We start from the raw sequence: 24,439 nt of genomic DNA on the forward strand, positions 1-24,439 counted from the left end.
TGGCTTCGGTGGGAATTCTCACACGTGTGAAGTGGGGAGGGTTTTGAAGCAGTATAAAGAAATGCCTACATCCCTACACACACGCTGCCGAACGGTGTTTGCATTGCCTAGATAACGGGCTGGCTGTCTCCAGTTTGAATGTTTTGACTGAAAGCACAGCTTTCAAACAAGAATGCAAATTTGCCTGAGCCCGAGAGCGTTATCATCTCAGACATGCCAGACACATTCTGCATGCTACATTATAGCAAAAAACCACAACATCCAGATTGTTTGGCTTTTTCCTTGTGGGGTTTTGGTTGTTTTTTTTTTTGGTTTGTTGTTTGTTTTTTTAAGCGCTTCAGCTTAATTTTAATTTCCTCCTGATTATATTCTCTCCTTGTGGGCAACCGGTTCTGCTGTGGTCTACCCTTGTGAAGTCTCATTAATTCACAGCACGCAAGGATCCGGCACAACCGGTGAGCAATTTCTGACTTGTGAAGGCCCTGGCAATTGAAAGAAGATGCTAATTGGTTGTGACACGGCAAACTGTGATTGGGTGGAGCCAAGCTTACACCTATTATCTGCTTTGGCATATGTTCAGCAAAGGGCCAGCTCTCATCTTGTGTCCACTGGTGAAGCTGTATGGACTTCAGGGCCACCAGCTAAGGATCTGGCCCCGTGTATTCATTGCTGTCTTTACTGGGTGTTCTGATGTGCAATTAGTTGATACATGACAAACACCTTGACAGTTAGGCACAAAAAGCTCTTAACCACATGCTCCCTCTACAGTGGTGACTATTTGAAACAATGGCCCCACCGTTATTAATTCACTGAATGTGTTTAAAGTAATAGCATTAATCGTGATGGACGCATCTGGCAGGGCTGTCAAAAGCACACCTGTCAAGGTATTTTTCCTACTTTGAACTTTAGCGTCCAAAAAGTGGGGACCTGCATGTACCCTTCTAAGCTTAATTCCTAGCTTAGATCTGATAGCGCTGTCACCAACCAGAAATTCCAGTGTTTGGTACACTCCCTGTCCCCCCAAAATCTTCCCTGGGGGACCCAAGACTCAAATCCCTTGGGTCTTAAAACAAGGAGAAATAAACCATTTCCCCTCCTTCCCCCTCCCAGACTTTCCCCTCCCTGGGTTACCCTGAAAGGCTACACTGACCCAAACTCCTTGGATCTTAAAACAGAGAGGAATTAACCTTCCCCCCACCTCCTTTCCCCCCACCAATCCCCTGGTGAGTTTAGACCCAATCCCCTTGGGTCTTAAACAAGGGAAAAAATCAATCAGGTTCTTAAAAAAGAAAGCTTTTAATTAAAGAAAGAAAAAAAGTTAAAATTATCTCTGTAAAATCAAGATGGAAAATGTTTAGAGGGTCTCCAGCTTATATAGACTACAGGGACTCCCTCCCCCCTAGCCTAAGATACAAGTTACAGCAAACAGAGGTAAAATATCCTTCCAGCAAAATACACATTCACAAGTTAAGAAAACAAACATAAGACTAATCCGCCTTTTCTAGCTAGTACTTACTATTTTGAACATGAGAGACTGTTTCAGAAAGATTGGAGAAAGACCTGGTTGCACGTCTGGTCCCTCTTAGCCCCAAGAGTGAACAACAAACAAAACAAAAAGCACAAAGACTTCCCTCCACCAAGATCTGAAAGTATCTTGTCCCCCGTTTGGTCCTCTGGTCAGGTGTCAGCCAGGTTCACTGAGCTTCTTAACCCTTTACAGGTAAAAGAGACATTAACCCGTAACTATCTGTTTATGACAACACCCATGACTCACCATGAGTTAACTGGGCCATTGTTTTAAAGCACCGGCAACATTTTTAATAGAGTGGTGAAGACTGAAACTCAGGTCAAACTCAATCAGGGTTGAACTTTCTCTGCAGCTTGCACACAAATCGTGTAGGCAGTGGGAAGTCTCCTTCCTCCCTTGTTTTAATAATTTAGCCGTAGAGTTTGTTTTTAATTAGTAAAAGCAAGTCTGCTGCTGGCTTAGCTGTCTTTCCCTTTACATTAAGATCACACAGAATTCACCGGAATCACGTAATTGAGCAACCACACAACGAATACCATTTCCAGATGTGGGCCAGGAACACCATAGGCCTGAGCAAACTGCGCCAACCTATGGGGAGGCCCTGGGTCTCAGAGGTTCCCCTCAGAGCTACAATCTCGCTGCTGCCCCCTCTTGCGCTGGGCAGGAGTAAATTGCTTCAGTCTTTAAAAGCATACGGCATGCTCCAGCTTGGCTGGCTGGCGTTGGGGGGTGAGAGGTATAGCTCTGCTCCTCCCCGAGTGCTAGCTCAGGGGACAAGCAGCAGGTTCACACCCGCTGCCCTGTCCCCACTACTTAACTTGCTTTGGAGGGCCAGGGTCTTATTCTTCTCCCTTTGCAGCCGTGTTGGAGGTAGCCCCGACTGGCCATATTCTGGAGCTCTGATATTGGATGTGAGATGGTGGAGCCTCTTTCCTTCCTTTCAGAGCTAAGTAATAATGAGAGGAAATAGCGGCACATGCTGGGACCATACCTAGCATGCTCAGAGAAAGGGCCCGAAAGGAATGAGGCGAGTGAGTGGGAGTGCGCTTCGTCCCTGGGAGAGTACAGCAGAGTCTCCTGTATAGACCAGCTCCTGGGGGGAGGGGGAGATTACCTTACCTGGTGCTCAGCCTGCCGCGTAGAAAGACCCCCTCCCCCCATGGGCACATAGGATATGAACGTAAAGAGGGTGGTTTCCAATCTGTTGCTGCTGATGCAGCCTTAACATCTGGCTTATATGCTCCTCCACATAGCCTGCCGCCAGCGCAGTTGCACTTTCTGCGGCGGTGGGACCAGGGGCACATTGCCCACCTGAGAGAGGAAGCGCCATTTCAGTTCTTCAGAACACAAAACTGCTGAGCCAGGAGGGGACTAATGCCAGGGAGCAGCTCCTGCCCTAAAGCCCAGATGTGGGGGAAGGTCCTGACCTGAGGTTCTGGGGAAAGGGGGAACAGATTGGAACTGAGGAATGGAAGGGAACATGCCAGGCACTGGAGCCATAGGGAACAAACTGCTGGGAAAGGATGACGTCTCACTGCTGCTGCAGAAAAGCCTGTTCACAAAGCACACCGGAGAAACCATCCAAGACCAATGGTGATAACCCCGGGGAGGCCGCCACAGACATTAGCCACATGGCTTAATGTCTCCCAGGTATGGTACCTGGCTCATGATCTGGCCTCTTGGTGCTGCTCCTGTGGTGCCAGGGGGCCATTAATAGGACAGCTGAGGATTCCTCCAGTGTATTTGAACCCCAGCATCTAGCTTCTCTTTTCCCTTTCTTGTTAGTTCCGTTTCCTCCTCCGACTTTCATACCTTTTCCTTTGCACACCGCCTCTACCACCTGCTGCCTTTCGTTCGCCTCCCCTTTGTGCCTGTGTTGTGCCTTTCCTGTTCCGTTTTTTTAGGACTGAGAAAGCGAGACAATCTGAGGAAGCCGTGAAGCAGACAGACCCCACCAGAAAGGCTGCCAAGTTGCTGCTTTGCTGGAATGCGCCTTTAAATGGTGCCAGGTGCAGCACAGCTGTCAGCCTGTGGCTTTGGGGACCTTGTGAGATGGGGAAACACAGAGCTTCTCATTTGTGTAGATGTTTGGATTCAGGCTGGAACCCAGGCTCTGGGACCTTCCCCCTTGCAGAGTCCTAGAGCTCCTGCTACAGCCCAAGTCCGAACATCTACACAGCAGTTTTACAGTCAAAGCGCTGTGTGCTCGAGTCGGCTGACCTGGGCCACCTGTGGGTGTTTAGCTGCTATGTAGACGTACCCATAGAGTCCACACTATGCTCCCCTCTGGAATGGTGACTGTGGGTTGGCTGAGGTACAGTGGCAAGACTTTGTGGAGAGGATCATTGGCCAACTTTGATCGACAGCGATGTCCACCCAGAACATTTTCTCGCACTAAATTAGCACAACTGAAAACATATTTATCTCTTGTTTTATGTGGCTCGCTGCACCCATCACAATGACACACACACACACACACATGGAATTACTGCTCCTTCATGACCCACAGTGAGGAAGATCAGGTGCGCTTCCAGCCACAAGTCATCGCAAAGGCCATGAGCCCGGCTCACCACTCCACTGTTCTGTTGATACGCTGGTGTAACTCTTTTGATTGCATTGAACTTGCATGGCAGAAACCTAGGGTAACAGAGAAGTGAATTAGACCCACTCTTTCCACTGACGCTGCAACCAGTGGCAATGTTCTCATCCGGGAATGATAATGCCTGTCCCTCTGCAGCCAGACTCTCAGAGTACATCGGGGAGGTGCTCCTATGACCTTCTTTGTCTTTGGTTATGGTCGTGTGATGAGTGGATTAGGTATGGGAGCCTTACTTTCACAAGTGGGGGCATGGTGCTATGATTTCATGCTCATCCAAAATTTATTTGAAAGAAAATGTAAGAGAAAATGAAGTAGCCCCAGTAAAATTTCTGATAAAAACCCAAATTCTGCAAAGCTTCTGATGGTAAGTAAGTTGAGAAAACAGTCCCTTCTTGTTCCTCTCTGCCTCAGTACAGTGAGATTTTACCTTCAGTCCAGCATGAAATGCCATCTGGGTAACAAGGTTATAAACATGGCCTCCATATATTGGAGAAAATGTGCATGCGTTTACGTGCCTCTCAGCAATTTGAATGCACTTGCTACACCTGATGTCCACTGTGGTCATAGAAGCCAGGTTTACACTAATTTTTGTTTAGCTTCCTCTCCAGTGCCGGCACCCCCGATCCTACAACTAGAAGAATGTTGCACCCACAACAACAGCGCCACATTGTCCTGGAAGCAGCCCCCTTTGTCGACCGTGCAGGTGGAAGGATATATTCTAGAGCTGGATGATGGGAATGGTGGTCAGTTCAGGGTAGGTATTGAGAGCACCTGTTCCATTGATAAAACATGCCTTGCCTTAGGTGGAAGACAATGCCAGCCCCCCCAGGAGCATTGCCGATAGACAGAAAGCAGGCTTCCATTCAGCGGAGATACACTATGCTGGAGAGCCTGCCACTGGCTTGTAGAATCATAGAAATCTTAAGCCTTGTGTACTGTTTTCACTCAGGTTACACAGGTTTAAACGATTCCACGAGGTGCAAGACAGTGGGGAATCAGGCCGGTTTTGTCTTGTTTTTAGAAGAGTTCATTTGTTGTTTATTTCTATACAGCAGGGGTAGGTAACCTGTGGCACACGTGCCAAAGGTGGCACACGAGCTGATTTTCAGCGGCACTTACACTGCCAGGATCCTGGCCACTGGTCTTGGGGGGCTCTGCATTTTAATTTAATTTTAAATGAAGCTTCTTAAACATTTTTAAAACCTTATTTACTTTACATACATATATATCATAGGCTTATAGAAAGAGGTCTTCTAAAAACCTTAAAATGTATTATTGACAGGCGAAACTAGATTAGATTAGAGTGAATAAATGAAGACTCGGCACATCACATCTGAAAGGTTGCCGACCCATGCTATAGAGTATAAGCTTCCCCCGAATTTGAACTGAATCTTTCACTTTTTGTCAACAGCTTCAGTCTGATATTTATTCCAAGAAATATTCTTATTGTGATGGACTTGATGCGGGACTAGTCCTTTCTGTCCTGACAAGCCTGTGAATCTGTGGATTGAAAACACAGCTGCTAACCTGGTAGTGGGAAGTGGTCTCACAACAATCGACTGTAGACACCAGTTCAAAGATTGTTGAAACAATCAGCCAAAGAGTGCTTGCAATGATGGAAGACACTGTACAGTTGCTTTGTGACTGGGGATAGATTATTACACAGGACCTACCAATTCTACATGAGAGTCACTCCTGCAAAGATACAGTGGTGATAGCAGGACTCTGCACGGAAATTACTTTCCTGGGTAACTTTCATTGTTTGGCTGTTAAGCTGTTGGAGTCTCTAGCCATGACCACGTCCATCAGGTTCCCTCTTGGAGAAACTCTCTCTCTCTCCACTTTTCATTTCAGACATTATATCTAATTCTCTCCTTCACTTGGAAGGATCCCTCCTGCGACTGAACAATTTAAGTAACACAGGGGGCTAACTGACCAATAGCCAGTCGTGGGATCAGGGGAGCACAGAGGTGGCTGAACCTAAGGATTGGTCTCCAATTTTTTTTTAAATAAATTTGTATTCCTGCCTTTTTCATCTACACAAAAATATTTCCAAACTCCAGGTAGGCTTTTCCCTTGTTTTCAAATCCACTTCCAAATGCACTTGCACTGCAAATACTCACAAAATCCTACCCCTGGTTACGCTGATCAGTCTGACTCCCTTGCATCTGAAGAAGTGAGGTTTTTTACCCACGAAAACTTATCCTCAAATAAATCTGTTAATCTTTAAGGTGCCACCAGACTCCATGTTGTTTTTGTGAATACAGACTAACACGGCTTCCCCATGATAGTCTGACTCACTTTATTTCCCATTGTCATTGAGCGCAGAATTTGGCCCCAGGTGCATGTTCCGTTTGTTTACTGGGGGCAGATAGGAGAATGGAAGTTCACTTAATGCTGAAGGCTGCAGCTCCTACTCATGTAATGGCTGCAGAATCAGGTGATGCTTATGCCTAGCCCTTATAATGAGTGATTGAGACCTGCTCCAAACTCTTCATCCTTCCTTCCTGCTAACTTCAAATAATGGTATTTGGGAAGTCAGCTGAGCTAAGCCTGCAGGTTAGAGGTTTTTTTTATTGTTTGATAATATTTGCCTTGATGAGCAGCACGCTTTGGAAATGAAAAGAACTCATTTTAAAGCACTTTCTTGAATAGCTTAAAGTAGGCTGCCAAACATCTCTTGCAAAGGCTGCTAATTCCCATGGAGGATTGCGGTTTGCTATACTACTGGCAATCGGAGGCATTTAAGGCTTGGGGACTTTTAAATTGCTGTAATTATACAATTAAAATGTGATTTTTCTCTGATCGGACATGCTCATAATTATTCTCTAGCATATTCATCACCATTCTGGGCAGCCCACCGTGTTTCCTGAACTCCCGCTGCGCATGACGCAGCCAGGAGAGATCCAGAGCAGAAGCCGGGTAGTTGACAGAGGGGATGTATTGAGTTTAAAGGGAGAAAGCCCCTATAGAGTCCCATTGCCCCGGCGCCTACAACCCCCGCCCCCTCGAGCCTGTGTGCATCCAGATCCCCCACACACCTAGACACCACCTCCCATGAGCTGCCTGCAACCAGTTTGTCCCACATAGAATCCTCTCAGCCCACACCGGGATCACCCCACACTGATCCCCTCCACACTTGGATCCTGCCTAGTTGAGCCTGCCTGCCCCACACCTGGTGCACCTAGTGCAGAGAGGCAGGACCCCAGGGTATTTCTTGGGCAGGCCCAGGCCCTGCTGTGTCAGGGTCAGGTGCAGCCTCACCACTGAGTCCATGGCTTCGGGGAGGTGGGGGCTTCAGAGTGATCTCCCACCTCAATGCAGCCAGTGACCTGTGCTCCCCATTGCCATGCTGGAGCCTCTGCATTTATTTATTGACCAATAAAACTTGCAGAATTTTAAAATATTGTGTGCAGAATTTTTAAATTTTTGCTGCAGAATTTTCGATTTTTGGCATGGAATTTTCAATTTTTTGGTGCAGAATTTGTAATTTTTTGGCACAGAATGCCCTCAGGAGTAAATGTATTCACAATGTGACTGGAGGACAATTAAACTCAGCCATTCAGTGTCCTGTCTAGAGGACTCCCAAAGCCTCAAGACCACCAAGTTTTTCACTTTAGCTGCCTCACTGTCAAACTTGCCTGTTCCTTCCAGTCAAGCAGGACTGGGCATGGCTGCCTCCCAGTCCCTACCATTCCAGAATCAGACAGGGTCTCTGCATGCCGAGCTGCCCCAAGCTCCCTACCGCCTTTCTCCTAGTGCTGAGAGGGTCACCTGCATAATGCGCCCGTGATCCCAGGATCCATGTGCCATGCCGGGTCCCAGACGCAGAACACGGCCACATAGCGACCTAGTGCTTTAAAACCAGCTCATCTCATCCAATAGGGATGGAGCCTGCAGGTCCTTGCAAGGAACTGCAGTGCTCCAGCATGGGTGAAACCACCTGCAATGATACCCGCCAGGCACGGGCGATAGTACATCCCTCACATGGCTGTGCCCTTGCTCACCATTGCACAAGGCGAGGAAGGATGAAGACTGGATGATCACTAGCCATGATCCCAGTTGTGCTAAGGGGGTGCTTAGCTACACAACCCCCACTTAGGCCTTTCTCCTGTCACCAGGCAGGTGTAATTGGGAGCTGTGCTGTAGCATTCATTACTGGAAGATCTGGTTTCCCTGAGTGACCTGTCCTGCTCATCCCCCCTTACTTTGTGCTTACGTTGTTATGCGCCAGATCTAGCTATGCAGAGTGGAGCCCCTGATGTTACTGTGTATGACCATGGCCAGATCCTCGCCCTGGCTGAGTCCCCTTTGCACTGCTCAGTTGCAGAACAGGTAACGTAAAGCTACTCAAAAGGGGCAGCGCACGAGTCCCCTGTTGTAGCAGAATCCCGAGTAGCATAAAGCCGGTGTACCTGGCTCTGGCCACCCACACATCTCTCCTTCCACATAGATAGGTGTCCAGGCTAGGAGAGGGCACAGCCACAGCAAGAGGTAGTCTGGTGATCTGGGGCCGGCAGAATGGATCATAGAAATGTAGGGCTGGAAGGGTCCTCGAGAAGGCATCAAGTCCAGCTCCCTGCACAGTGGAAGGACCAAGTAGACCTAGACCATCCCTGACAGGGGTTTGTCCAACCTGTTCTTAAAAGTTTTCAGTGATGGGGACTCCATGATCTCTGTTGGAAGCCTGTTCCAGAGCTTAACAGCCCTGACAGTTAGAAAGTTTTTCCTAATATCTAACTTAGATCTCCCTTGCTGCGGATTAAGCCCATGACGTCTTATCCCGCCTTCAGTCAGGAGCGGCTCCAGACCCCAGCACGTCAAGCGCATGCTTGAGGTGGCATGCCACGGGGGGCGCTCTGCCGGTCGCCAGGAGGGCGGCAGGCGGCTCCGGTGGACCTCCCGCAGGCATGCCTCCCTGCTTGGGGCAGCGAAATGTCTAGAGCCGCCCCTGCCTTCAGTGGACGTGGAGAACAATTGATCACCATCCTCTTTATGACAGTCAGCATATTGGAAGTCTGTTATCAGGTTCCCCGTCAGTCTTCTTTTCTCAGGACTAAACAGGCCCCATTTTTTTAACCTTTCCTCACAGGTCAGGTGTTCTAAACCTTTATCATTTTTGTTGCTCTCCTCTAGACTCTCTCCTATTTGTCCACATCCTTCCTCTGTGGCGGTGTCCAGGATTGGACGCAGTACTGCAGCTGGGGCTCACCAGTGCAGAGTGAGACAGTTCCCGCCTGTGTTTTACATACATCACTCCTGTTAATACACCTCAGAATGATACTAGTCTTTTTTGCAACTGCATCACATGCTGACTCATATTCAGCTTGTGATCCACTATCACCCCAGATCCTCCCCAGCAGTACTACCCCCTAGACAGTTATTCCCCATTTTGTAGTTGTGCATTTGGTTTTTCCTTCCTGAATGAAGTACTTTGCACTTGTCTCTATTGAATTCCATCTTGTCGAATTCAGACCAGTTCTCCATTTTGTCAAGGTCATCTTGAATTTTGAACTTGTCCTCTAAAGTGCTTGCAACCCCTCCCAGCTTGATGTCATCATGAAAGACTGCTCCAGCTGATGGAGATTAGAGCACTCCTGAGGCTGCTCTAACTTGGGCCGGGGGTGGCTTTGACTCAGGGTAGTCAGAGGCAGAAAGATGGTTTAGAGTCAGCTTTGCCTCCCCTCTGGCACAGCTGATTATTAAGTCGTAGGATCTTTCAGATAACAGTGGAGATTATCCAGAAGAAAAGCCTCAAGGCCAATCAAATCACTAAGGGGATTCCAAACCTGGGGTCACGTCTTCAGAAGCCATTTACTATACAAAATTTAAATCTCATCACATAGTTTATTTGACAAATGGCTTGGCAATCTGGACTGTCTCAAGCGATTATTACTCCTGCTCAGAGCAAGTCTGGGTTTTCAACCGCAATTGCAACAATAAAGAATAATGGGTTTGCCTGAGTCCCTAAAGCTTTGCTCCTGACATGCCCAACAAGATCTGCTGCGTTATCCACTTGTGCTCGGAGATGCAGCTGCTAATTTGCCTCACGCCAGCATCTCAGCCATTGCCATGTACGCAGAAGTGCAGATCAATGTATAGCCAAGCTCTCTGTCCATGGAGCTTGTCAGAGTCTGCCAAAAACTGATCTTACCTGTTCATGTGCTGCAGCGAATAATATTCTGCTTTTCTCTCGGGGTTTCAAAGCACTTGGAACTCACTAATGATTTAACTCTCATGAACATCTCTGTGATGTGGGAGAGTATCACTAGGTGGTGTTATTTTGGAGAGGCCATGGGGAAGGGAGATGGGAATGGTGAGTTTAGAGATTTTGGCTCCAGTGTAATGGATGAGATTGGCCTTATCCAAATGGAAACCAAAAGCTGTGCACCTCCGGAGTTGTTCTGAGTTGGACCCGGGCCAGAAGGGAAGAGTTTGAATCCAGGGATTTGGCCCTCTCCCCTGAAAGTTCAGGGTGTGGCTTTTCTCTAATGTACCAATCATTACGTTAGATGGTGCATTAAATCCAAACTGCCAGATTGTATGAAATCATTAAAAAAGTCCAAGAACAAACTGATGTAAAAGTGAGCAGAAGTGTTTATGTTTGGGGCTGACCCATATGCCAGGGCACTCAAAGTGATTAAGCTGTCCAGTGGCAATTCGTTTTATAATCATCAAATCAAATGAGGGTCCTGTTGGACAGTGATAAGATGATAAAGTGGGAACCCAGTGTGTTAATTGAGGCAGTGATAAACCCTGTGTTTCTGTAAGAGCTCTTACATGAGAACACAGCTAGGAAGCAGTTTCTGTAACCCAGTGCCAGGTGTATTTTCCTTTTTATTGCATTTGTTCAGTAAATTGAGCTCAGAGCTCAAATTGCACTGCTAACGACTGAGTGCTGACAGGTAACGTTACCAGAGAAGAGCTGCCATTTACATATCTAGCGGCAATGGTGCCTAATTTAGTTCATCTACTCAAGCTTGAGGGAAAAGATACAGAGCAGAATTCTGTGTTTTTTATCCATGGAACTTTTCCCAAAGGAGTCTCATGGCTCAGGCCTGGAGAAATATGCAGTATCCTGAAAACAAGATGTCTATATTTAAGCAGAGACTGTTTAAACAAATGCACACTACTCCAGTCTATACTCCCAGCAGAGAGACACAAAGGGTTTCTGGAAGAAAGGAGAGAGTGAAGGATATTTCCCAAGAAAACCAAGAGAAAACCCTTCCCCAGCAACGCAAATGAAAGCAACCAGGAGCTTAAATCACATCCCCTCTAATTAAAAGCAAATACTGTGACTGAGGTGTTCGAGGATTTAGTAGTCTGTGGGCCTGATTAATTGCTGGTTGCTCCAGCATTAGGCCATCATAACTCTGTACAATTGACGTCAAAATAACACACTGGTGAATTGGCCATGGATCTGTGGAATAATCCTGTCTTTCAGTAGCTTCTGTTTGCCAGAAGCTGGGTATGGGTGATACGAGATGGATCACTTGATGATTACCTGTTCTGTTCATTCCCTCTGGGGCACCTGACATTGGCCACGGTTGGAAGACAGGATAATGGGCTAGATGGACCTTTGTTCTGGCCCAGTATGGCCATTCTTATATATATTCAGTAAAGCGTTGATCCTGCCACGTGGGCTTACAAGAAAGTAGAGTCTAGGTGCAAGTTTCTGATTACAGGACTTCTTTCTTCACTCAGGCAAAACTCACCTGGACTTCTCTGGGAGTTTTGCTTGAGGAAGGATTTCAGGATTTGGTCCAACATGAACAGAAATAGCCTTACTCTATAGCAACTGGTTTTACCCGGTAGGTTTGTCAGAGCTCCAGTGTCAAGACATAGGATCATTTTATCTTGACCCAAGCATATGATTTAGTGCTATCCAGCACTGGTGAATCTCATCCATCTCCTGCCCTGTGGCAGACAGTGTAGAGAGACCAAAAGGTGCATTACTTGCATGTCTGTGTTTGAGCAAGCTGTGGAAACGCTGTACAGCAAAGGAAATCTGCACTGTGCTTCAGATCCTAATGCAGTTCTTTGTTTGCTAACTAGGAAGTGTACGTTGGGAAAGAGACGATGTGCACTGTGGACGGTCTGCACTTCAACAGCACGTACAGTGCTCGCGTCAAAGCCTTCAACAAAACAGGAGTCAGCCAGTACAGCAAGACCCTGGTCCTACAGACGTCTGAGGGTAAGACGTTTGAGCAATGTCATTGTGAAATGATACACCAGAGCCAGTGCTGCCCACACATAGAGTCTGAAAAATCCACATCACTTAGCATTGCGATGCAAGGAGTAACTCCACGGCTCCAGATTTAAAAAGCCAAACATTGCAAAAAAGTGACTGTGATGGGAAGAGTAAAGGTTATAAGTCAGCAGGCCAGAGCAATGTCAGCAATTGTCCTCTAGGCCTTCCCTTCGCTGAATATTTTAGTGAATTACAGCGTTCTCTTGGGAGGAGAGCTGGTGATGTGATGACAGGCACTCGCTCAGAGAAAAGCATTTAGGATTTGAATGACGGCAGGTTCGCACCTTGGATGGAGTTGTATTATTCCAAAATGAAACTCGAATGTCTTTAATTCCCTTTAAATTAAAAAAAAAATTCCAGAGAAACCAAGCACCCATGCGTGATTGCGCTATGATTGTAACGTATGGTGTTTAGTTACGCACTCTGTGGTGTACTGTAAGGATGAGAAAGACTGGGGGACCATCTGGGGTTCTTTTTATATAACAGCAAAGCCGCACCAATTCCATGTACAAAGCTGATTACATCCACCTCCTTCAGGTGCCTCGGTTAGAATATTAAATGCTGCTGTTCAACCAGAGGGAAACCTTTCTCTTCCTGCCTTTAAATACACACCAGGCAATTTATCCATCTTGGAAGGTAGGCTTGATTTTGACATTCAGGTCGGGAGTCGGACGGCTAGTTTAGAAGAATGACTTGGGAGTTAGAAACAGCAGGTAATAATCTCATGATAAAGGCTGTCAGCTCAGTGCCAGCACATCGGCAGTCCTCTAAAATATAGTTATTAGGGGGAAAGCAACCCTTTTTATGTAGTTCTCCACACCTACTGGTATTCCCTTTCCATCATTTCCAGACCCACATCGCTCCATTTTTCAAGCCAAATCCAGGTGTCTCTAACCACCAGCACCACAAGCTTAGCCTGGCTCTAGAAAACCAAGCCGTGCGCCTTCCGCTTCATGCAGTTATCATCAGCGCTAGAGATACTGGAACCAGAACGTAACTAGTCTTTCTGTTGATGGTGCATAAGGCAGTTTAAACACAGCTTGTCCGTACGCAGGAGCTGTGGCTTTTGAGTGTTGCCGAGGAAAAAGGTGTTGTGATCAGAAACCTCAGCAGGGACGCGTAGGGGCAGCTTCGGATGTAGCCATTTTTACATCTCTGACTTGTCATGCGTCAGGAGATGACGCCTATTGTTCAGAAGGAAGCCATGATGCTTCCCTTTGTTGAGTATGGCGGCAATACAGACGGATGAAGTGTAGTGACATGTCTCGGAAGACAGAGCAGAGAGAAGCTGGAGCAAGAGCTGCTCTTCCTCCTCTGAGCTACCGGAGAAGCAAGCCTTTTCATTACAAATCAGGGGCCATATTTTGGCCTCCGACACTTACATGGCGTCCATGTGAGTTCTGTACGTGTTGGCGCGGACCGATGTGGGGCCCATGAAAAGAGCTGTAATCCTCCAGGAGCTCACAGGATGTACAGAATGACAAACCATCTCCAAAGGAGTCGGAACATTTAGGGCCCTCGCCAAAGCTCTTCAGCACCGCTTCTGCTGCCAAAGGGAGAGCTGGAGAGTGGGGCTAAGCAGAGTTTTCAAGCGTGGAGGGACCCCCAGCTGCCTTAGAGCTGCTATGGCAATGCAACACCAACCAGTCCCAACCCCCACCACCACAGGGACAGGCAGGGGTGTGGCCAGAGTACCATAATGTCTTGCACTCCCCAGCAGCGTCACAGACATTAGGAGGTCATCACCAGTCAGTGTAAGTGAGAGCAGCACTGGGGCTGCTTTAATTTTTACATAAGGGTTCAGATTGGCCCTTGACTTCCCTGAGGATTATATAAATCCACACCCCTTGGCTCCTACATGAGTAGAGCTCGGCCAAACCACAGATCTGGCGCAAGGAGCATTTCTTCAGCACTTGTACTAGAAGGTCCTCGATTCCTGTTAACCACAGCAGGGTGTGAGGGTCTAATTGCCTGTATCCTGAAATGGAGCTGTACCCTTCCCTACTCGAATGGCACAGCTGGGGCAGTGTTCTGGGAGATACCTCATGAGCTGAAGGCGCTGAGCCAGATTGTGATCTCATGGTGCTTTTAGAGCCATACAACTTCCGCCTCCGTCTCCCCACATCACACCCCCTGTGCCAGAGGCCATGGGAGTGAGGTGTGTCATTGGCTACACCTGATATGACGGCACGTCTGCTTCAGTTTCCCCACAATGATTGGCAGCCTCCTCTGGCCAAGCCACTTTAAAACGTTCAGCCCTTCCAGGGGACCAGAGTCCTTCAAAAAAAGTCCCCCAAAGCCCTGAAAAAAGGAATATTTGGCACAGGCTCACCACTCAGGTTTCCTCTGGGTGGATATTTGCATTGTTGTATCCAAAGTCCTCACCTGTCCACCTAGCGCAGGCCCCACATAACAAAGGAGCCCTTCAGAAGGATTCTGTTGATGGTCCCAGCGCAATGGCGTCGTGCTTGGAGCTCTCTTTCCTGCATTTGCCAGGAGACAGGCTTTCAGAAACCGATCTTTTGTTCACCGAAGTCTTTTTACTGAATGGCTCCTTTTTTGTTATTCCAGTGAAAAAGAAAAAGAGCTAAATGTGTCCCAAAGCATTTTCTCCTCCCGGAGGCATTCAACGTTCTTTGGGCCCAAAACAGAGAAATAAATTATGCCTGTATTTGGCTTAAGAGTATCTGAGAGAGTCATTAAACAGACCCCTGCTGCACTGACAATTGGCTTGGGGTATTATTTCTGGCCTGTGCCGCAGAATTGGGCTTCTGAGTGCAGATTTGCATGAACTGAGTTTAGCAGAGTACTTTATCCTTCCACTCTGCTCCGTAAAATACTGTGGGGAGTTTTAGTAGGAAGGGAAGTGAGAAGAAAAGAAGAGGAAGGAGCAAAGAGAAGAAGATCATTCAGAACATGGCCGTGCTGTTGTTACCGTTGTTAATCTCTTGTTAGTAACTCGTTACTAACTGCTTAGCTGAAGGCATTTCGAGGTCTGGTTCATTTGTTTAATTACTGATTTCCAGCTCTGGCATATAGACCCTGATCCAAAATCCACCGAAGTCAAGGGGAGTCATTCTGTTGACTTCAGTGCACATTGAAATAGACCCTAGGGAACCATGGGGCTTCATGTGCTGTGCCCCCACCACTGCCTGCAGTACAACCACAGGAGCAGTAAAATACATTTTCTCTCTTAAGTAGGGAGACAGAGCGAGGAGCAAGTGGGGCAGGAGGCTCAGAGGGGACGATCTGGGGAAACCTCGCCGCGGGGCGGAGGAAGTAGCAATGTGCTAGTATCTCTTCGGGCACTTTCACCCTGCATGAAGAATAGGATGGTCCATGCTGCAAGAGTTTGGCAGGGAGTGTTTTGTAAAATAAAAATGTTGAGTTTCAAGGCAGGTTCCTCAGTGATTTAAGTGTCTACGAATAGGGCAAGGGTAATGAGCTCAAGCATCATGGCATCTGTAGACATAGATCCAGCTCGGTACTTCAGCCCAGGCATGAGAATGCTCCTCGAAGCCAATGGGACCGTTCCCAGGCAGTAGATTCCCAAGGTAGTAGGGACCTCATAAATCTGACAGACAGACAATGCTGATAAACATACTCTCGGTTGTCTTAGCGCACGTCCAGACTAACCCGCGGCATCGGCGGGTTAAAATCGATTGCTCGGGGATCGATATATCGCGTCTAGTCTGGACGCGATGTATCGATCCCCGAGCACGCTTACATCGATTCCGGAACTCCATCAACCCGAACGGAGTTCCGGAATCAACACGGAGAGCCGCGGACATCGATGCCGCGCCGTCCAGACTGGTGAGTACCTCGACTTTAGAAATTCGACTTCAGCTACGTTATTCCCATAGCTGAAGTTGCGTATCTAAAATCGATTTTAATACCTAGTCTGGACGTGGCCTTAAAGGGCAATTTTGTTGTCCATTTTAAGAGATCACAATTTGCTCTTTTAAGGGTCATGCTAGATGCCTGCAGTGGGGTTGGATGGACTCCTGGGGATGAGGATGTTAACTGCACAGAGCCATTTTAAGCAGACAGTCCTACAAGATGAGCAAAAACATTCTCCAAGTAGCCTTTTTGTTTCCCAGAGATGAAGAGCCACATGCCCTGTATTTAACCATCCAACCTAAAAATGGCAGCAGCTTGCCTGCTGTTGTGTTTTTTTATACACCAATCTCCTAGAACTGGAAGGGACCTTGAAAGGTCATTGAGTCCAGCCCCCTGCCTTCACTAGCAGGACTAAGTACTGATTTTTGCCCCAGACCCCTAGGTGGTCCCCTCAAGGATTGAACTCACAACCCTGGGTTTAGCAGGCCAATACTCAAACCACTAAGCTATCCTTCCCCCTTCATTTGCTGTTGTTAGCAAGGAACTGAACACATCTGTGGCTGCATGAGAGCTTATCATTTCGTCTCCCCAACTTGGTGGCAAGTTATTGTATGGGTAGCCCTAGAGAGAGGAATCCAAGCAGACGTGACTCCTGTCTGTTCTTGGGTGACAATTTATATGACCCTCCCTTAGCAGGTTTACAGGGCATTGGTACTGTAAATGTGGACTAGCCTGACTCAATTCTATCATTGGTTGCTGATGAGATCCTTGGAGCAGGTTCAGCCCCCTGATTTATTTTTCGGTCTGTCTTTTCTTAACTTTGTGGTGCCGAGAGTAGGTGATTTCACAGCTGTTTTAGAGCTCCAGTGAAACCGGCTTCCAAGAGAGGTCTTACAGAACGGCCTGGTTCTACTGCACTGCTCTGTAAAACCTTCAGATCGGATTAGGACCAAAGCAGACCCTCACACGAACAGCTGTTTTTCATGAGGGCAAAGGACAGACAGGGCAAGAGGTAACTCAGATTCACTGAGCAGGGCAGACGGTGAGGATTAGAACACAACAGGAACGACTGGCAACCTGCCTTCCCCAGCAGGAAACAGTATTGCTGGGGATGGAGATCTGAGATCTGGCTTAAGAGAAGTGTGACAGCATGACTCAGTGTGAGAACGGGGTTTAATCCAGACACTGAGTGCCAGAGGAGTCGTTACGGATGCTGATAGGGAATGTCTCCGACAGCACAGCAGCCTTCTCCAAAGCTTCACATCTGTTACCCTATTGTAGGGTTGGCAGACACAAAAGTTGAAGTACCCTTTAAGGCAGGTGTACATGCTGCAGACCCTTATGCTCAGATCTCATCTCCTCCTTCCCTCCCGCTATCGCCCAGCCTCCCTTTGCCTTTTCTATCAGCTCGTTTTTCTCATTCGACCAAGCGCTTTTGGATTCCAAAGAATTTAGACTAAGCAGGAGCTGTATCCAGGGCCCATCGTAAGAACCAGTTACCATGTCAGGCTTTGTGCTAGGACAGGCTGCTGTATGCTGGCTCTGAATGCTGGAGCCCATTCTGGTGGAACAGGTTGTCGTGAAGTCCTCTGAAAGATTAGCAAACTAGCAGAAGGGTTGGAGCTTAGGTTTCCCATGGGTGTCGCAAGCCTTCAGAATCACCAGACAAGGGATGCTCACAGCTTCATCAAGAGCTTCTGCTCACAGCTGCCTGCCTATGATGGGCGGAAAGGCTGTTGGGGCAGGCCTCAGGATAATGACAATGCACTTTGGGAGTAGGGTGGTCACAAAGGACCTGCATTGCCGTGGTGGGACAATGAAATCTCACCTATACAGCGTGGTAGCTGACAGTCACTCTGAGACAGATCCGCTGCCCATTGAAGTGAATGAGAGGACTCCCAGCAGCTCCAGTGACCGTTCAATCAGGCCCTCAGATCACAGGGTTAACTCCTACCGAAACTCCTATTGGGAGGCTCAGGTGTGTTTTGACAGATGTAAAGAATTATCCAGAAACTCTTAACCTGTGGAACTCATTGCCGGGGGATGTTAGGAAAAACCAAATCCATAGTGGGGTTCAGAAAAGAACTAGATAAGTTGATGGAAGGTAGATCCAACAATGACCATTAGCCAAGATAGGAAGCTGGGAGTGGACAACAGGGGATGGGTCACTCGATGATTGCCTGTTCCATTCATTCCCTCTGAAACACCTGGCATTGGTCCCTGTCAGAAGACCGGATACTGGGCTAGATGGACCTTTGGTCTGACCCAGTATGGCCCTTCTGATGTTAAACACACCATCCTGTACCACCTTTGGGTGAGGTGGGTTTTTGAGGGTCCTTTTAGTAACACAGTTTAGATCAGCCTCGCAAAACTGCATTGACAGGTTACCAGCCCCACACAAAACCTCCATAGCCTGCCCTTTCCTCTGGCGAGTATAATGGACAAGAGAGTATATGATAGCGTGTAAAATACTTCTGCTGGGACTTGGGTATGGTAAGACTGCATCTCCCTCGGTGGGATACATTACTGTAATGCCTTCCAGAATTTGCTAAAAATAGGATTTAGCCTAAGAAAAGCTGATCAGATTTGTTTTCAGCTCCACAGGGATGTTTTTGAAGACCCAAATATGTTTACTGCTTACAGCATCAATGCTACGGTATTACTGAGTGGTATCTGTGCTCCAGAACTTCCTGTGTCCTCCTGCTCAGCACACACGCTGCAGCACAGCCTATGCATGTTAAAGTGTCTGCGTTCTGCACCGGGGGCTCAGCTCCGATAATGGTTTGAAGTCAGCCCACAGATTTCTGACGTGGGGTTTGCATTGATCTTACGTTTAGACACAGAGTCAGAAGAACAGACCCTCCCTTTTCCAGTGCCTTTGGAGAGATTTCAGCTCCGTAGAATGAGTCCTTTCTCCTCCACACTTAATCTACAACCCAGCTTCTCGGGGAGATCCTACTTTGAGCTAAGATCCTCGTCCCACCCGCTGAGCTTGCATTCTTCTTTGCAGTCTCTGAATTCAGCCGGTGAGCCGAGCACGTCTGGCATTTCCTCTTGATCTGTGCTTTTGGGCATCTCCGAAGTATTTGTTTGTTTTGTTTTGTTTTTTTCCCATGACATTCATATGCCAGGGGGATAAGTTGATCTGTTTGTCAGTGGCCTGCTCCCGAAGTGAAGGGAGTTTGGATGATGTAGCTTTGTGGTGTATGTAACAACAATACCATTGTCGCTGTCATTTAACGGCATTGATTAGCAAGCCCCGGGTCAGCGCACAATTCCTTATACGACAGCTGTTATGAGCAAGGGAGGAGCCGTGCTGGAATTATGGGAACAGCACTGGCACATGCCTCTAAGGGAAAGCTGGGGAGATACGGGAAGGTTCCAGGAAAGTCAGCTGCTGCCGTAAGATTTGTTCATTGCAACTCTTTCGAAGGCTATTTGATTAACCCTCGACCCAACAGACCTTTTTAAAAAGAGATGTTAAAAAACACAGAAGCCAGCAGGGCGTTGACTGGGCCACAACTCTTCTCATGTGAGGACTGTAGAGTCTGATTTTTAAAGGTGCTGAGTATCTGCTGCTCCCACTGACTTAACTTTGAGTGGTGGGTGCTCAACACCTGTCAAAATCAGGCCATCTGATATTTAAAGCCTCTTTTTCTGCAGCGGAGAGGAAAGAACATGAATAAAATTCTGAGTAGCGTGCAGGACAGCCCCCCAGGTACCCTGCCTGCCTCCATATTCCTTGCCTTAGTGGTTTGTGACAAGGGTGTAGGCTGAGTCCCTAGGCAAAGTGCAGCCAGAGTCTCCTTTACCTTGCGGTGAACAGCGACTAGCAAAAGAGCGGCAGGCGTAGATGATCTCTTTGGTGCTATTTTGTAATCACGGAGACCAATTTTTGCACATTTCTTATTTCTGAAGCTCCCAGGGCCTCATTCTCCCATCGTGCCAGGTTTAAACCAGTGTCATTCCAGTGGCGTAACCCCCAACTTACTGGCTAAGCAAGGGGAGAGTGGGGTCCCTTTTATTTTGTTTCCATCTCACAACTCGGAATGAGGAATGCTGCAGCATGACAGTTGCCAGAACGTACAGGGGCCCCTACCCCCTGTCAGCAACCCTTTTTTTCTTTGTGCTTTTGTGTTGTTCATTGTACTGCTGTGCGCTGCTGGCTTGAACTATGTTTTGTTCTTGGACGTTTTGACTTTGTGTCCAATGTACCGAGATCTATTGTAACAGCTTTGATCGATACCTGTATGTGGAGTATGTATTTTTGGGATCACAGGCTGAGGTCTGGGAAGTGGGTGGGGGACAGGGGTTGGAATTTTACAAACCCATCTAACCACTTTCTTCTTCTTTGTCCTGCTGATGGTTAATTTGTATTACAGTAGAGCCCAGAAACCTTGGGGGAAAACACCCTTTCGAAAGAGGGCACAGGGCACGATTCATTAAAACTGCCTCAGCAGCCATTGCATCGTTTTACCCAGCCGCAGATAAGTGCAGCGTGAGGTTCAGTGAGAAATAGACAAGCTGTACCCTGCCTGGAGGGACCGGTGTGAATGTGCTAGAGGAGAACTTTGGCACAGAGAAAACAACTCCATTTTTTGCATGCAAATAGATTGAAACCAGTCACAGACCCATCCGGAGCAGTCCAGCCCTAAAATAGTCCGACCAAATGGGATCGCATCACTCCCATGCTGATTCTTCTTTCCCTCCAATGCAAAGATAGCCCCTTTTTTTGATAAATCGCTACGGAGTAATAAGGGAAGAACAGTTTGTATGAAGCTGCAATAGCTCCTTTACCAAATTAGATACCTTTGGGCCCGATTCTCTGGTGCAGTGCAACTACTTTGCCCTGTGATGCTGGCAGAACCTGGCTATAGAGTTGGTGTAAATGACCCTAGTCAGATTACCCCCGTGCAAGGATAATCCTCCATCCTTCCCGGCCATTAGGGAAAAGGGGGACGTGGGTGGTGAACTCCTACGCTGTGCAATCCCCTGTGTCAGCCCTCTGGAGCTGTCTGCAGCCAGTAGTTACAGCAGTCTCCTGGCTGTGCCTGGGAGCTCCAGGGTAGGTCACAGGAACAATGGAAGGAGGTTGCATAGCACCTGCACACACTCACTCTGGCTCTGCTCAGTGGTCAGCCTCTAGTTTTCATGAGTACCAAATGCCATCAGTAAATGCTCAATGTAATGTCCTATAATGACACTTAGCTCTCTTTCAGAGGCACTGTAGCATAATTACTCTTAAAATACGGCAATAGCTAAACTAGAGTTACGTAGCTACAGAAAAGCCACCTACGTTAACATGAAAAGTGATCAAGGACTCGGTCAATCTTAATTCACTTGCCCCTTTTTTGGGGGGGGTGGATTTCAAATGATTTTTTAAGAGAAACTAGATATTCTGCATCTTACTGGAGAAAGTTCTCTCTGAATCAGATGCTGTCTACCCATCTTGTTCTGATTTCTTTCCCCAGAGGAAGTCACGGGCAGTATTTTTGAACATGCAGCATGTAAGGAGATTTACCGAATGGGGAAAACATTTACTTTTTGCTACTAGAGGCTCTTTTTCAGAGGCCAGTACAATCCATTGAACTCTAATGAAAATACAGGCCAGGAACTTCAAAAGTGTCGACTGATTTTGGATACTTTGAGTTTTTAGGTTCCCACCCTGAGACACTTTAAAGGGCCCTGATTGTCAGAGGGCAAGTGTTCAGCTCTTTCTGGAAATCGGACCCCTTCAAGGAGTCTCTAAGTTGGGTACCCAAAATCACTAGTCACTTCTGAAAATCTTGAACATGGTCTTTGGGTTTTTATGAATCAGGCCTCAAGTGATTGGATCAAATGGATAATTTTGTAAGTGTTTGCAAGTATTTTTTGTGAGACTAGTTGTTACGTCTTAGCTTTGATGTGTGAAATATAGTATCTCTTTATAGGATGCAATTTTGAGACACAGTCAGCGCCTTACTCTCAATTAGGCAAGTATATTTATTACAATTAAGTGGTTCTTACTTTGTGGTGGTCATTTTTTTATATTTTATTTTTATGTTAAGCCTTTTTTTTTTGACGAAGTAAATAAACAGCTCATTATAATCAAAGACTGTTTCCTACTTTACTCCCGGTTTCTCAAATTCCATCCCAGTGATTTGAATGAGGAATGGTCATTTCGGTTTGGTGTTAAAGGAGTTTTAAGTTCCTCCACTTGTTGGTTTTAAAGAGAAACCTGAAGCTGGGCTGTGGAAATGGACTCCCCATCAAACTCTTATCCTTAAAATAAAATACATTTGGACCCCACCTAACTGAGGTACTTAAGCATGTGTCAGACTTTAAGTACGATTAGTTCCCATTGAAGCTAACTGGACTATTCATGCCCTCAACGTTAGACATTGACCTGGCTGAATCAGGAATTTGGGTCTGATTTTTACAGGTGCTGAAAACCTGCATTTCCTGGTGATTTCTGTTGGAGTAGCAAACGCTCTGCAGCTTGCAAAATCAGGCCCCTTAATTTTTTTTGGAAAAAGCACACCCTTTTAAGATGACCCAACTCAGCTAAATTCACCAAATGATTCATGCACTGTGTAGTTTAACGCACACTTCATTTCCAAGGCAGGCCCATGGTGAGTCCATGTATACACAAATTTCAGGACATTGGGAGAAAAAAAAAGATTCATACAGTACATGGAAAAGTATGTGAGCAAAAAAAATATTTCTGAATTCTTTATTATAATAAATGCCAATTTTACTTCCTGTTTCTTTCCTGCATGCCTTTCATTTGGAATGACAACAGTTGACATTAAAAAACTGGTGGCAGGTATGGAACCCTTTATATTGAGTTATAAAACCAGTAAGAGACCTTCTAAAAACGTTAAAATGTATTACCGGCATGCGAAACCTTAAATGAGAGTGAATAAATGAAGACTCGGCACAGCACTTCTGAAAGGTTGCCGACCCATGCACTAGACCATAACACCCCCCAATCTTTGTGTAAAAGTTTGCAGGATCAGGCTTCATGACTCTGGTGTCGCTGATCTGCCAGTTACCAGGCCTAGGTATCAATGGCCTCCATCAGTGATTCCATGCCCACAGGGATAATTTTTGAGCAAGGAGACCTTCTCCCATGGGTAAATTCTACTGAGCCAATCCAGTCTCTCTCTACCTTCCTCTGAGTTTATAGCGAGCCAGTTCCCTGCTGTACTTGGTGATAAGTGCCGCCTAAGTCCACTGCTGAACCTCAGAGTTGAGCTCCCTTCCTGCAAGGTGGCGTGTGGTGCTTCTCATCCCCTCTGTGTGGCTTTGTTGCTGGAATGGATTGTATCAGCCCTACTAAACAGCTATCCTTTGTGTATTTCCAGTGGCCTGGTTTTCGTTTGATCCCGGCTCTGCACACTCTGACATCCTCTTTTCCAATGACAACCTGACTGTCACCTGTAACAGCTATGATGACAGGGTTGTGCTGGGGAAAACTGGCTTTTCCAAAGGGCTCCATTATTGGGAGCTGTCAATCGATCGTTACGATAACCACCCAGACCCGGCCTTTGGCGTGGCTCGTGTTGATGTCCTCAAGGATGTCATGCTAGGAAAGGACGACAAAGCCTGGGCAATGTATGTGGACAATAACCGGAGCTGGTTCATGCACAACAATTCACACACCAACAGGTATGCCATAAACCCTGGAATCAGGTCTTCTCTAGACTGTCTTTCTCTCAGAGATCAAGGCCCAAACTCATCCCTGATGTAAGCCACTCCTTCAATGGCAGCTGCACACATCTACACTGGGAATGAATTTGCTCACTAGAGCCTAAAATGAAGGAAGTCCTTATGCTTAGCATAAACTCAGGGCAGTTCAGACATCCTTGGTGCTGTACCTGCTACAAGAACTCTTCACCTACTGTGCTAGGAATGAAATTATTCCAGTCTGTACCTGCTTCCTAGTCCTCTGAACATTCCTCTGTCTATCCGTGCAGAACATTTCACCACTCGTGAGTAATGCACTCATCCCACACTCATGCCAGTAAACCTTTATCGCTTTTACACTGCTATACTGAGGTGTAGAAATTCTGGCTCCATTTTTCCATGCAAGTCAGTTTGTCAGGAGAGTACGCTTGTTTTGTAAGCAATGCGTTCTTCCCACAGGCTCTTCCGCCCTTTCACTGGTAGTGTATGGTTAACAACTAAGTGCAGTTGGCCACCACTAGACCAGATGAGTAGAAGGAAGTGTTCTGCTCAG

At 47.0% G+C, this 24,439-nt stretch overlaps 2 protein-coding genes across 8 annotated transcripts in view; one reads left to right on the top strand and one right to left on the bottom strand.

Moving 5' to 3' along the window:
- The window catches only part of FRMD6 (FERM domain containing 6), a 727,784-nt gene that overhangs the window by 512,638 nt on the left and 190,707 nt on the right, over positions 1–24,439 (bottom strand). The gene's annotated exons all lie outside the window — the stretch shown is intronic.
- Positions 1–24,439, top strand: part of TRIM9 (tripartite motif containing 9) — a 131,053-nt gene that overhangs the window by 98,973 nt on the left and 7,641 nt on the right. For 2 of the 7 annotated variants that reach the window (XM_050954656.1, XM_050954659.1), the window contains exons 6-11: positions 4,724–4,881; positions 12,183–12,321; positions 19,056–19,244; positions 22,149–22,190; positions 23,000–23,023; positions 23,565–23,868. In XM_050954656.1, the coding sequence (XP_050810613.1) occupies positions 4,724–4,881; positions 12,183–12,321; positions 19,056–19,244; positions 22,149–22,190; positions 23,000–23,023; positions 23,565–23,868 (856 nt within the window). The remainder of the gene's footprint in view (positions 1–4,723; positions 4,882–12,182; positions 12,322–19,055; positions 19,245–22,148; positions 22,191–22,999; positions 23,024–23,564; positions 23,869–24,439) is intronic. The other 5 variants (XM_050954657.1, XM_050954660.1, XM_050954661.1 and 2 more) reach the window with 3 other exon arrangements.

This window comes from Gopherus flavomarginatus, chromosome 5, assembly GCF_025201925.1.
Source record: "Gopherus flavomarginatus isolate rGopFla2 chromosome 5, rGopFla2.mat.asm, whole genome shotgun sequence".
Taxonomy (NCBI): Eukaryota; Metazoa; Chordata; order Testudines; family Testudinidae; genus Gopherus; species Gopherus flavomarginatus.